Source organism: Lineus longissimus, chromosome 9 (genome assembly GCF_910592395.1).
Source record: "Lineus longissimus chromosome 9, tnLinLong1.2, whole genome shotgun sequence".
Taxonomy (NCBI): domain Eukaryota; kingdom Metazoa; phylum Nemertea; class Pilidiophora; order Heteronemertea; family Lineidae; genus Lineus; species Lineus longissimus.
The window spans coordinates 6,209,448-6,222,846 of record NC_088316.1 but is presented as its reverse complement, the minus strand read 5'-3'; the positions used below and the strand labels follow the sequence as shown (position 1 = coordinate 6,222,846).

General features: G+C 42.9%; 1 protein-coding gene across 2 annotated transcripts in view; it reads left to right on the top strand.

The window, feature by feature from the left end:
• The first annotated feature begins 11,759 nt into the window (after nucleotides 1-11,759).
• LOC135493965 (RING finger protein 150-like) overlaps nucleotides 11,760-13,399 on the top strand; it is a 36,112-nt gene continuing 34,472 nt past the window's right edge. For both annotated transcript variants that reach the window (XM_064781664.1, XM_064781663.1), the window contains exon 1: nucleotides 11,760-12,403. In XM_064781664.1, coding sequence (XP_064637734.1) covers nucleotides 11,911-12,403 — 493 coding nt within the window. In that variant the 5' untranslated portion in view covers nucleotides 11,760-11,910. The remainder of the gene's footprint in view (nucleotides 12,404-13,399) is intronic.

The window sequence follows — 13,399 nt, the reverse complement described above, 5'->3', positions numbered from 1 at the left end:
TCCCCATTTTACGGAAACGTGACTAACCCTCTCCGAGCGGGATGGTATAATTTATGTGTCGTCTGCTATCTCCGAACGGTTCCGAGTTTCGCCGAAGTCCGGGGTCATTAGGTGCAAACCTATTCGGCAGCCGACAGATGTATGTCGGGTTTGGTCGGAGGAAACCGCAAACACGGTGTACACATGATCCAGTGATAACATCGTATGTGGCAATTATGGCGCTTTAGTGTTTTTCCTGGCATCTGTATGCACTTGTACGCACGTCTGGCTTCCTGGAACCTGTGAGATAAACCTTGATGCATATGCACTGGTTCATTAATGGGCCCGAGCATAAAAAGTATCTCTATGTACTCATTTCAAGTGGATATGATACATGTACATGTATTATTCCACTGCTTTTGTAGTGTAGACGCGCTGCGGCTGCACTGAAGTGAGTTGATCCAATACTTGAAGCAAAAATTGCATAAATATTTTTTAGTTCGAATGCTTAAATAAATTTTGAGACAGGAGTAAATCAGCAGAGGAGTGGGGTTCTTTTTCTCTTTTATTTTCATGAAATTTTCGAATCACACCCTTACTTTCGGAGTCACTGTGGCATGTATAGGCCAATAAACCCAATTATCGCCTAATCGTAGTGGCACGACGACAAAAAACCCGCCTGTTCATCGCGCCTCATGAAGGAGAATGTCTCTGCAGAATAACACCTCCAAGTGCAGAGCAAACGCTTATTATGAAGAAGAAGAAAAAGATATTTTACGGTTGGCTCCGATAACTATGAACATCTGAGGTCATAGTTCCCAACATGAATACAGGGCTGGTGGGAAGAACCATAAATATATATCGGATATTAAAACAAAATCAATGCCCTAGCGGCAGATTCAGGGGGTGACTAACTTCGTTCGCCCCTATCGCCGTCACAGTCTCCTTCTATATCCCGCCTCTGCCACTCCGGGTGGTACCATTCAAACAACAAAACCACTCCAAAATGTCAAAGGAAAACAACGGCGACCATAAAGATCAAAGAGAACCCATCACTTTCCATGTAAACAAATTAACTATCTCTTTGAAGATGTCCTAAAATTCGCCCCCGCTTTGGCAAGACAAATGTTAGTGAATGACCACAGTTTACGACCGGACAACTACATGTATTTAGGTGTAATTGAGACTTGATTACCAAAAAGGTGTGGGTTTTTTTATTTCGATGTGAGTATATGATACCGTCAAAGATGCATCAGGACTAAATGCATTTTATCAAAAATGACTATTCCTTATTAATTCGTGATTACTAAGTATATTTTATTCGGTCGAAACAAAAATTACGTCTATCCTCTTCAGGGTAGTTCACTGCAAGGAGCGTCAATGTACCCATCAATGGTATTTCCACTGCTGTAAAGTGGTCAGAGGCCGTTGTGACTGCCAATGACTAACTTTTTATGTTCCAATCCTTGGGGGGCTTGTGACGGCTCCTGATTTAGTTTGCAGCAAGTTATTTTCTTATTTTGTATGTTCATGTATAATTTTTGACTCTGTAGCCTAATCAGGGCGTGTTTGAAAATATGAATATGAATTTGAATTTAAATTAACAACGACGACGACGACGACGACGACGACAACAGCGGCGAGGGATACACCTGTGCGAAGTTGGTTGATATTAGGCCTACATCTCTGTGACTTATCGTTCGCCTCATTCTCGATCCCCCAGGGTTTATTTCCATAGCGGGCAAATCGACGGATTGATAGTGATGAGAAACTGTGGAGTGGGGGATTGCTTTTGCCCGAAGGGAAATTCACTAGCAAAAAGGTAATCCTCTCAGCAGATTCAAGAAGCACTTCTGCACATCAGACTCTCTCCAATTCTCCAAGCAGATGGAACAGTAGTTAATTTAGAGTCTTTCAATAAATAGTCTGCACAGGGTTTATCGAAATATTTCAGGCTGGTTATTCCACAGGGCGAGACATTTACACGGGGAGGCACGGGGAGCTGCAACCTCCCTCGTGTAAAAACGAGGCTTGAACATTAACTTTCAGGCGCGGATCCAGGGGGGGGGCGCACCGGCCGCACGCCCCCCCCCCCCTAATTTTTGGTCATCAAACAGTTTTTTTGTCTCCAAATATATGTTCACCGCATCGTTCAAATGCGCAATTATTTATAGTCAATGGTAACCCTCGGTATACCTTCGCTGTCTAAAGACCAGTTACTATAGTACCACGCAGTGCGACTGGTTTTAACATAGGTTTGCGTCTACGTGCTCCTATAATACATTTCGTGAGTTCATCTTTAGTCGCGGCATTCAATTGCGACTTTTTTTCAGGTGAAAGGATTTTGTTGCAGAATGTCCTAAGTTTTTGTCACTTTAAATTTAGTTTCAGATTCAAGAAATAGCACGCCTTGTTTCTGTCGGTACAAAATGAAATGGCCAGGGCCATTGTGCTCACCTCTAACGTGCCGTCATTGTAAAATGGCGGTGCCATAGGAAAACTTTGACCTCTGTGACCTTGAGAAGTAGGTCAAATCAAAAACCCACATTTATGAAATGTATCCTTGCTAGGAGTACCTACCATAAAAATTTTATGAAAATCAGACCACTATTAAACGAGCAATCAAACATTTTAACTTTGGACATTAAATTTGGCCCCCGGGTGGCCAAACTAAGAATTTTTCAAGATGCCCGCCTGGCACCCATATTGGCTATCACATTTGATAAAAAATCAAGGATTTAGTAGAGAGTACATAGATATACATCCAGATCAACTTTGGTTGCAATCCGATCATTAGTTTCGGAGTAATAGTACTGTGTTTATTTTTCAAGATGGCTGCCTGGCGGCCATATTTGATGTCCGAACGGCCGAAATTTTAGGGGTGGAATAGAGAATCCCCAGATACATGTCCACACTGGTTTAAAACCTTCTAGCTAAAATAGATAGGAAACATGCTACTGTTCAGTGAATCAGCAAACTTTGACCTCTGTGACCTTGAAAAGGAGGTCAAATCAAAAACCCGGAGGATATATGATGCACCTTTGCTAGAAGTACCTACCATATTTTTTTCAAAATTTCCCGACTACTATTAAGGGAGATATTGCATATTTTCACTTTTAACGTTTGGCCCCCTGGTGGCCAAACCATAAAATGAATCGGACCGAAACTTGGTCTCCAAGGTGTCATTACATAAGGGTACATGTGTACCAAGTTTCAACTCAATAGCTCTAACAGTTACGAAACGTGCCCTGCTAACGGACGACGGACGACGACGGACGACGGACGCCACGGTATGGGATAAGCTCACCTCTCCTAAGAGGTGAGCTAAAAATAACAAAAACCCGTGTAAGAAAACAATCACTTGTTTCAGGTGAACGAAACCCATAAGTTGTTTTGAGGAAAACGCACCTGAGGCACTTAAATCTCAAAAAGACCCCTGTTCAAAACGCGCCTTTTGCGCGGGGCCCCTGACTTTGAATATGTTACTTCGCAGGTTTTTCGTTGTTGATGAAACAAGGGCACAGAGCTTGCTGGTTGCCCATGGCTTCAAAAGCATTTCAAAACGAAGTCATCTACATTCTGAAACATCACAATGACATGGAAAATCCGGTTGCGAAAACGGTTATTGCAGTGACATCTGTAGTCCACCAGGTAAACTGAGACAATCCTCATTCTTCCAACCCCTGCTTCCAACAGCTTATTATTCCCTGTTCCCGATTTTGAAGTTATTTGCCTACTCCAGATTTAAAATGCAAGGGTAAAGCCAGAGTATTCCATGTAATTATAATGAGTCATTTTTTTGATACTTCAGCTCTCGAGCATGCAGGTTCCAATTTAATTGGGTGAGATTGGTCACCAAAACTCTCACACCACTGGTAATATATAATGATTCCCTTGTATATATTGCTTCTTGTGGGCGGTTATTTCCGCATTAAATGATGTCCTAAAACGCGTCTTTATAACTGGCGACTCGTGTATGTGTGTAGAGCAACCCGTGCGTACAGAGCAAAACGCGCGTATCTAACTCGCGACCCCTACAAAGAACATAACGCGAATGTATAACAACTGTCGCATAAACGTGCCGTCGGATAACTAGTGTCGGATAACTAGTGTCGGATAAGTGCTGTCGGATAACTGCTGTCGCATGTTCCTCAGCCTCCCGCATCGCGGCGCTCTTGTGTCTTGATGATTATTGTTTTTGCTCTAAGCGACATACGATTTACCAATTGGTAACTGTAATGTAGTAGGCGCACTTCAAATGGCCTTGCTTTTGCACTTGGCAGACCGTGTTAAGCGCGTTCTCGTTGAGGTGGAAATATGTATAGAACGACAGGTAAATTTAGAGGAATCTGTGATTTTCATGGTTGAATCTTTGGCTAGAGACTGTGCTGAAATATGCATTGGGGATGTCAATCTAGAGTCCATTCCAACTCTTCTGGTACAGACATTAAATTTGCTGCGAGAGCATTTTGAGAACACTGTGAGCATTCCACGACCACGTCCAGCGCCAGTCTTGCCAGATAATGCCAATGGCAATGGCAACCGCAGCCGGGGTAGGCCAAAACTACATCTTCCCGGAGTCAAAGAACAGATTGAATATCTCTTGGGTAAGTTTTCCATTTGATTGGATAACATTTCAATTTATTTTGCCCAACCGAGGCCTCCAACCAATAATCTTCACTCGATCCAGATTCCACACTGGATAAGGAGTCTCCTCATCCTTGGGAGAGGCAAAATAAATCGAGCTCTAAGTGGATCCCCAATGCATATTTCAGCACAGTCTCTAGCCAAAGATTCAACCATGAAAATCACAGATTCCTCTAAATTTACCTGTCGTGAGTTAGATACGAGTTAGATACGCGCGTTTTGCTCTGTACGCACGGGTTGCTCTACACACACACACACGAGTTGCCAGTTATAAAGACGCGTTTTAGGACATCATTTAATGCGGAAATAACCGCCCGAGAGTGTAGGGTATCGTGTGAAGTGGGCGGGTATAGTTGAGTGTATAGTTGAGGCGGTTTAGGGATAAGTATTTTTAGGGGTGGGAACTTCGATCCTGTGATCTAGACCTCAAGAATTTGTAGTCTTTATTCATTCTTAGTACTGTTTGCATGCTTGGCAATGTTTATTCAGAAGTACTTAGTAGATCGAGGGGCTTTTTGTCTGGGCCACAGTCATGCATGCCGATCAACCGTCGTATATCTATACTTCTAAATGAGAAAGAAATGAGAAGACTTTAGGATCTGTATGAACCGCCGGTTAGTCGGCATGCATGCAGTCATGAATTGCATCAACATTCATAGTCAAATTGAAGACAAATCAATACGGAATACCTGTTTCGTTTTAACTCATACTTAGTAGTTTATTATCAATTATACCGGTAATGATAACATTTACATACAGTCGTCACTGTTACAGTTCATGTTGCGAAAATGATGTGCCGCTTTCCGTCTACTCGAATGTCTTTACGCAAAAGTCTTCGGGAATGTGCGTTACGTCAAGATCGAATTCGAGGTCTGGTTCAGCTTGGCGCATTTTCTGCCGGAAACGATTCGCCGCTCTTGCCAAGTTGACGGGGTTTTGAAGCGCTTCCAATGGCGCTGTTCTCGTCTGTATGTCTTTGTTCAGGAACACCTGGTTTACAATTTCTGCAGCAGGCGTGAAGATCTCTTTGGCTGCTGACTTCTTGATCTCTATTGCCACATTCGTTGCAATGGCAGCCCCTAGCTTGCCGGGATGGACGTGGAGTAGACTGCCTCGTATAGAGTTGGAACCTTTCTGGAGCACCGTGGCCTTGCACCAGACATTCTTGTTACGCACGCTACATCTCCAGGTCCGGTTCCCGTTCTGTCTCTTCGTGGCCTTCACTGTGTATAGGTAACCATGACTGTCAGCAAGCTTTTCTTTTCCTTTCTGTGAGCCATTGTGGATTATTTCGTACGTTAATACAGGTGCTGCAGCTCTGTCGTACGGCAATGGGTCTGGTTCTCGCATTGAAGACTCTTGAAGGACGGATGGGATATCAAATTCGCCGAGGGTGGGGTCACTGCTGGTGCTCTGTTCTTCCTGGTGCTGCTCGGCATTATACTCGTCGACCACCATCTGCAGCTCTGCTTCACTTGGCATGCCGTGGTCTACGTCTACGTCTGGTGGTGGCTCGTCCTGGTGCTGCTCGGCAATATACTCGTCGACCGCCATCTGTAGCTCTGCTTCACTTGGCATGCCGTGGTCTAGGTCTACGTCTGGTGGTGGCTCGTCGTCTTCCAGTACTTCTTGATGATCTTCAGCCCATTCGTTCATGATGACCTGTAACGTGGAAGTGTTTTGCAGTGACAATCGTGTGCTCTCGCCCTGGGGCTCCCCAACACTAAGGCGGCTGTAACTTCTTGCCTGACACCGTTGGCACCTCCAGCTGATCGCATTCCCCAGCTTGACAGCGGCACGGTACTCTTTCTGGCTGATACCCGTGTTGCAGATTCGGTGTTGCCACTGGTCACATCCTTCGCACTGGAGGCCATGTTGTCGTCTCTTCACTTGCTTGCGGCAGGAGATGCAGGGATCCTCTTCTGTCATAGTAAGGTGTTGATGAAAGTAGCGTCGAGTTGTAGCAGCAATGAAGTCTTGGAATAAACTGATGAAGATGTTGAGAATTCTGGGGGTTTATATAGTCATCGTGACGAGATGATAGAATGAACAGCACTCATCTTACTTAGTTGATTAGTCAGTTAATTAGGTCACACCACCCTTGGCATGTGATGAGTGTTCGCAATTAGCTCTTATTAGTCGCAATATCAAAGAGACAGTTAATTCACACCACCCTTGGCATGTGATGAGTGTTCGCAATTAGCTCTTATTAGTCGCAATATCAAAGAGACTTCAAAAGTCTTTAATTCATCCATGAAACTATTATTCTGATGCAATGGTCCCAGTGTCTTATGGATGTGAGATATGGGGTTTTGAGTCGTTAAAATCAAATAACTGTATTGATCGCTGCAATAAAAATTTTGCAAAGAGGTTTTAGCTAGGTGTCTTTATATGATAAATGCTCCTGGGCTTAATTGGGTTTGTGTTGTCGTGCCTTATATTCAAAGATTGCGTAGAGCTATAGACGACGGCATGCCAAGTGAACCTCATGGTATTATACTGCCTTTGAACATAGCCAGGCAGTAATAAATCTTGGTAATAAGATGCAAAAACCTTGTCGTTAAGATGGTGATATTCATTGTGAATAGAAATTCATGCTGCCACCTAGATGTGTAATGGCTTCTCTTATTAAACTGCATTGTTTTACATCTGTCTTATTCAAATGAACCCTACCCGAATATAGTGAAGGACAAGACTTCTACACGCAGTAGGCCCATTGTTCTAAATTACCAGAATCTGATTAACAAACTTGCTAATTACAAATTGCACCTTTCCCTGAAAGACCTACATATCAGTGTGGAGAAGAACGCAAAGGAAAGGTCTAAACAATATCTTGATGGGATATTTTTCGAACATCTGCATCAGGCCAATAACTGCACAACAAGTTCGGAAGAAACTGAAAAATCATTTAGGCTACGTGCTGCTTGTTTATATATATACATGTAGATATCAGGGATGAATAAATGTCTACCTCCCAATGAATAATAGAGTCCAAGTCCATTGTCACTTTTGAACAGACCACACCCCAAAACCAACAAAACTTGTCTCTAAACCTCCTCAACATATGCCCTTACTCCAACTACTACGGTACCATAACACCAGGTGCCGATTTGACCCAGGGCCGTTTTCAACCCAGGGCCGTTTTGTCGCCACTAAAGCTGGGCTGTTTTGATTAGGGGCCGTTTTAACTGGATACCCCACAGCGCGGTATATTCAAATGGTCCACGCAAGTGGGCGCGAACCTGTATAAGTTCATGTACATGTACATGTAACTTTAACATCAACATCGAATAAACAGCTAAGTTTTAGCGGTTTATTGATGCGAGGAGGTCACAAAGCATATACGTATAATGGATACCGACACATCACAACGAAACCGGTGGCGACAAAAAGGCTATTGCAGTGACATCTGTAACCCACCAGAGAAACTGATGTATAACCTTGTGCATGGTCATAATATTGATTCTGAATATCTCTCATATGCATTAGTGAGCGTATCGGATCGAACTTACTATAATAGGCTAAATGTATTAGCAGGGTCTTTCAAATAAGAAGGACTCTGGTATTAGCAACTATATCAATATTTTTTGTTTGCACTGCAGTTGGTTTGATCCCAATAACTGGATTTTTATGTGTAGCCTATATAAATGCAAAATCTTGACACTAGAGGCGCTGATTTCGTTCCTTACAACGCCTCTTGAACAAATCTTGAGAAGCAGTACCGCGGATGTAGATCAGGAAAGAATCTTTCCAATTGCTGTGAGGCTATCGCATCACCACACAGCCCGCGAAAATGATTGCTGCCCTACGCTGCGTATGTAGTTCTCCATACAATCATCTCAAGCCTCACTAGTAAGTGTCAAATTTTATTTATAAAGATCATATTTTGTTATTTCTTAACAAAATATAACGTTTTATAAGAGAAAGTGGCACTAATTCGGCCTGAATTTACAGTCTGAACTGGCGACACAGTTTATGACGTAGGATTGTCAAAACCCTAAATCTCAGGATGCCGACATCCAAGATGGCGGTAATTGATCCCGGTGTCTGAAATATTTTTTAATTTCGGAACTGGGGCGAGTTCGATATATGCGTAATAAATTATTGCGCATAAACATTATTTTTCGATACTTCAGTTCCCGAGCAAGTTCTTCATTAGGTGTGGTTGATCACCAATCAAACTCTCACACGAGTGGTAATGCATCCCGATCCCTTCTTGTTTTGAGCTTCTGTGGGTGGAAACCTTGGTTAATCTAACAAAAGGTAGCGAACGTCCACGTTACACCACTCTCACACCCCATCTCACAAAACAATCAGTGAGATTGTGGTGGGCTAAGATGTCACTGCAATTGTTTTGGACCCACTGATTGTTTTGTGATATGGGGTGCGAGAGTGGTGGGTTAGGCCTATAATACGGCCAATTGCACCTAACTAAACGTGGCTTACTCGTCTGCAGAAGTGTCGGTCAGAAAAAGGGAAATGCAGTTAAAGAGATCAAAGAAACTGAGATCAAAAACAAGTTGATGTATCTTCTAGAGCCCTGAATAATACAGACCCTGATGACATATTATGTCACAGGATGACATATTATGTCACAGGATGACATATTATGACACAGGATGACATATTATGACACAGGATGACATATTATGTCATCCTAAGCATCAGCGTCTTTCACTTAAGAGGTCCCTCCAGTGATGTGTGCGAAGGAAGGAGCTGGTAACAGAGATTGCAGAGGATGCTGTAAGCTCGGGAGCTTTTAATTTGTTGTTGTATATACAATGTACCTTGATAAACGCGCAGAAGTACAAGTACTGACATCCGCCCTACGACCACCTCACTGACTGAATTACCTCCGACGCATAAGATTCATGATAAATCATGATATCTGACACTCGAACCATAAATCTGACTCTGACCGGCTTAACCCTAATCTTAACCGTAAGGTGCTGCCACCCTCGGCTGGTTGAACTATTGAAGAAGCGACGTTTTTCTAGACTCCCGCGGCAGTTCATTGCATCGTCCTATATTAATCTATCTCCTTACCGGGCGACAGGACCTCGAGGCCGGGCCAACGCGTCCGGAGTGTGTAAATTTTTCCTGCATCTAGCTTTGATATGCTATTAAGGGTGGCCCAGAATTATTTTCCCTTGCACAATAGAATTCTATTTTATATCCATTGTGTGACGAAAGATAATTCTGCGCCACCCTGTAGAGGCCAAGCTTTAGCTTCCTCACGTCACAAAATGATAACGAATGATGATAAATGGCATCAAGGCTTGAATAGGCATAACACTTATAGTCCAGGAGGAGAGGGACACTTATATTCCACATGCAGGGAATGTGATTTGAATATGTTGTAGGACTTGACCATAGACACCCAATTCTTACGTTTTTCAAGTGGTAGTTGTAGGAGATAGAGGGGTTAGAATTTTGGTTAATATGACTTCATCATTGGACCACGAATGTAGCTTTCTTCAGGAGAACAAGCATCAATGTACACGTAAATCTTGAATGGTTGGATTTAGATCCTATAAATGTATTACCAACATATAGAAACATAGTGCCTCTGCATTCAGTCAGATAAGCATTTTTAACAAGAATTGGGTTTCTATGGTCAGGTAGGCGTAGGCCTACTCTATCCCACAACATAGGGAGTTTTCGCAAATCCACCGAAACACCAACGTGAACGCATATCCCATTGTTTCACCTCCTGATAACGAAATCGAACAATTGGATGGACGTCCACGTGGACGTTTCGGGGGCTTTGCGAAAACCACCTCTGCATATTGAATAAAAGTCGCTCCCGGACAATCAAGATAGCGGCGCCCCTTCCACTTAAAAATTGACCAATGTTCAAAAGTGCTTGCTCAAAAAGTCACATCACCACCAAACTAGTGCATGTGAAAATCATTCGGTCCTCCTGCACAGCTACATTTCAACCATCTTATTTGATAATAGAGAGTACACTCCGTACGCAGTGGCCGGCTTCGTTCCTCACCCTAAGTGTGGGCTGCCCAGTGAGTCTAGCTGAGGCCAAACTTAAGTTTCATCAGGTCACAGCTAGAGTATAGGCCCAAGTTCCTTTTAGACGTCAATCGGTAAAGGCCTACGCGGTTTATACCCAGGGATCTCAAAACAATTCAAGGTCTAAAGCACTTTTTTGCCAGATATCTTTTCATCTGATTACAATAGTATATAATTCCGGGGCATACGTCATCCTAGTCACATTGTCTCCAACTGTGAGGGACGAGGCCGGTCCACTGCGTCCGGAGTGTATATAACAAGAGGTGCAGGGGGGGGGGGTCGGTCCCTCACCTCTTTCAGTGAGGGATCGAAGGACAATAGGGAGGTTTCGCAACCGCCGGGTTAGGCTCTTCGACGACGTTTATCTATTGTTCAGGTAAACTCACACAATAGATAAACGTCGTCGTAGGGCCTAAACGGGTGGTTGCGAAACCTCACTATTATCGATTCTTGGACGGGGACGACAATATCGCATCACCGCCTGACTATGTACACCCGTGTGTCATGATTTCAAGAGACGATTTGATCGCATGCATATCTTCATTTCATTGGACTAAAGTATCCACAAACTGAAAGATCCTTGCTTTTATGGAAAACTATCCTCTAGCATGCCGATGATTTATCCGTGTGGTTGTGCCTCATCCTTCAAGGAGGGACAACGTCTAAACCCGAATGCAGAGATATAAAATGCTGGTAGATGAGGCCGGTGATTAGATTACTGAGACAGACACAATATAGCATTCTGCCAAATATCATCATCATCATCACCAGCATCATCATCAAATGACCCTGTTCCTGAGACACTCAGACAGAGACAATAGTAAATAGCACATCCTACCATGGAGGTATTATTAATAATACCTCCATGATCCTACCAAATACGACTGTCACCATACATAAATCAATAGCTATGCATTTCCCTTCTTCATCAGGTGTATAGGCCTTTGTACAAACCCAGAAATACGCTAAATAAAACCAACATAGGCTTATAGTACTAGTAGTGCTACAACATATTGATATAGCACTTTTATTTACCTGTGACTATTTCTAGTGCTACATCGAGTAATGAATCTGCGTCACATGACCCATGACGTCATTTCAAAACATTATGATGGCTCCATATTTACAGGTTATGGCCAATTTGGGACAATAATTCGCTGTTCATGAGCGCTGCAAGCAAAAATCCAATGTTTTAAATAGTCGATTAATTACTCAAGATAGCGAAGAGTGTTGTCTGACTATAAGTTATTGCATAAAATGGAAGGTGTTGGCATTACTGTGGTGAACACATTGACAATGTCCGGAAGATCAAATCCAAATTCAGTTTCAAGATGGTGGACTGTGATACTGTTGGGTGCTATGTTTTTGTGTGGAGAGGGCTTCGGTGACGAATTCTCTACGGAATTGCAGAGTTATTATACTGCCTGGGTGAATATTACTTTTAAAGACGTGAAAACTGGCAGAATTATAACTGAGCGGGGCGAGATCGGACGCTACGGAACCAATAGTAAAATTGCTGCGGAGAGCGGTGTCGTCGTTCATGTGCGCCATGGACCCGGTGGAAATACTACAAATGGATGCGCTCGACCAGAAAATGCGATCCCCAACGAGAAGTGGGTTGCACTCGTTCAGAGAGGGACATGTAAATTTCATGAGAAAATCCACAACGTTGCCAAGAAGCGAAATGCGTCGGCAGTTATTATCTATGATTATGAGGATGGTAATGATCTGATTACGATGGAGCATGACGGTGAGTGTATAGTGTGCGCTTTCATGTGAAGACTCATCTTCACCCTCATCGAATCATCCTCATCTACATTAATTAATCCTCTTCTGTCTAGCACCAAGAATGTTCCATTTTAAAGGAGAAATCCATGCATACTACTAGACCCGTATATTCTATCATCGCCAGGCCATATTATCGCGTACACCCTGAATGCCTAATGTTGATTCCCAGTGAAATATTGTCGATAGTAAGTAAGCATGCTCTCCTGATGACATGGTCATGGTGATAAGTGACCTGTCACAGCAAAAAGAGGCGCATGTCGCACAGAAGATGAGCCTAATTAAGAGAAGACACCAGGACTTGGAGATAAAGGAAAAAATTGATGTAGGTACGCCGATTTTTTTACGAGAGGCGGACAACATAAAATGAAAAATCAGTCCTGTCTCAACCTGCCGAGCTCAGAGCAACATGCATGTGGACGGTTTTGCTGTGGCAAGTCACATACGTCATTTGGGGCAGACAGGGTTGCAGTGCACCTTGTGTATTGCCATGTCATTATAATATGTAAGATGTGTCTTGCCTGGTGCTGATGATATGTCAACCGACTGGTGAAATTGTCACTGCAGCAAAAGGCCTTTCTGTGCACTCGTACTTGACAGAGACCAATGTCAATGAGATAATTTGGTAAAAGGGCTACATGTTGTACTACTCTATAGGTAAAAATAGTCAATGAAATTGTTTTGCTGTGATGAATTACATCTATTAGCAATACCACCTTGTTTAAATGTCTAATGAAATTATAGCTTGGTTCAATACTAACTGGGGTATAAATAGTTGTGTTTGTTTGGGGGTCATGCACTCGCAGCGTAACTTTCAGTCACAGTATTCATACTTATTTATACATCTACTGGTCTAGAGTCAAATGTGTAAGTGAATATTACGCATACATTCAGCTCAGATGACATATCGTGTTGTTATGTCAAGCATATTCTGTGTTTCTTGAATGGCACCCAGATCCTT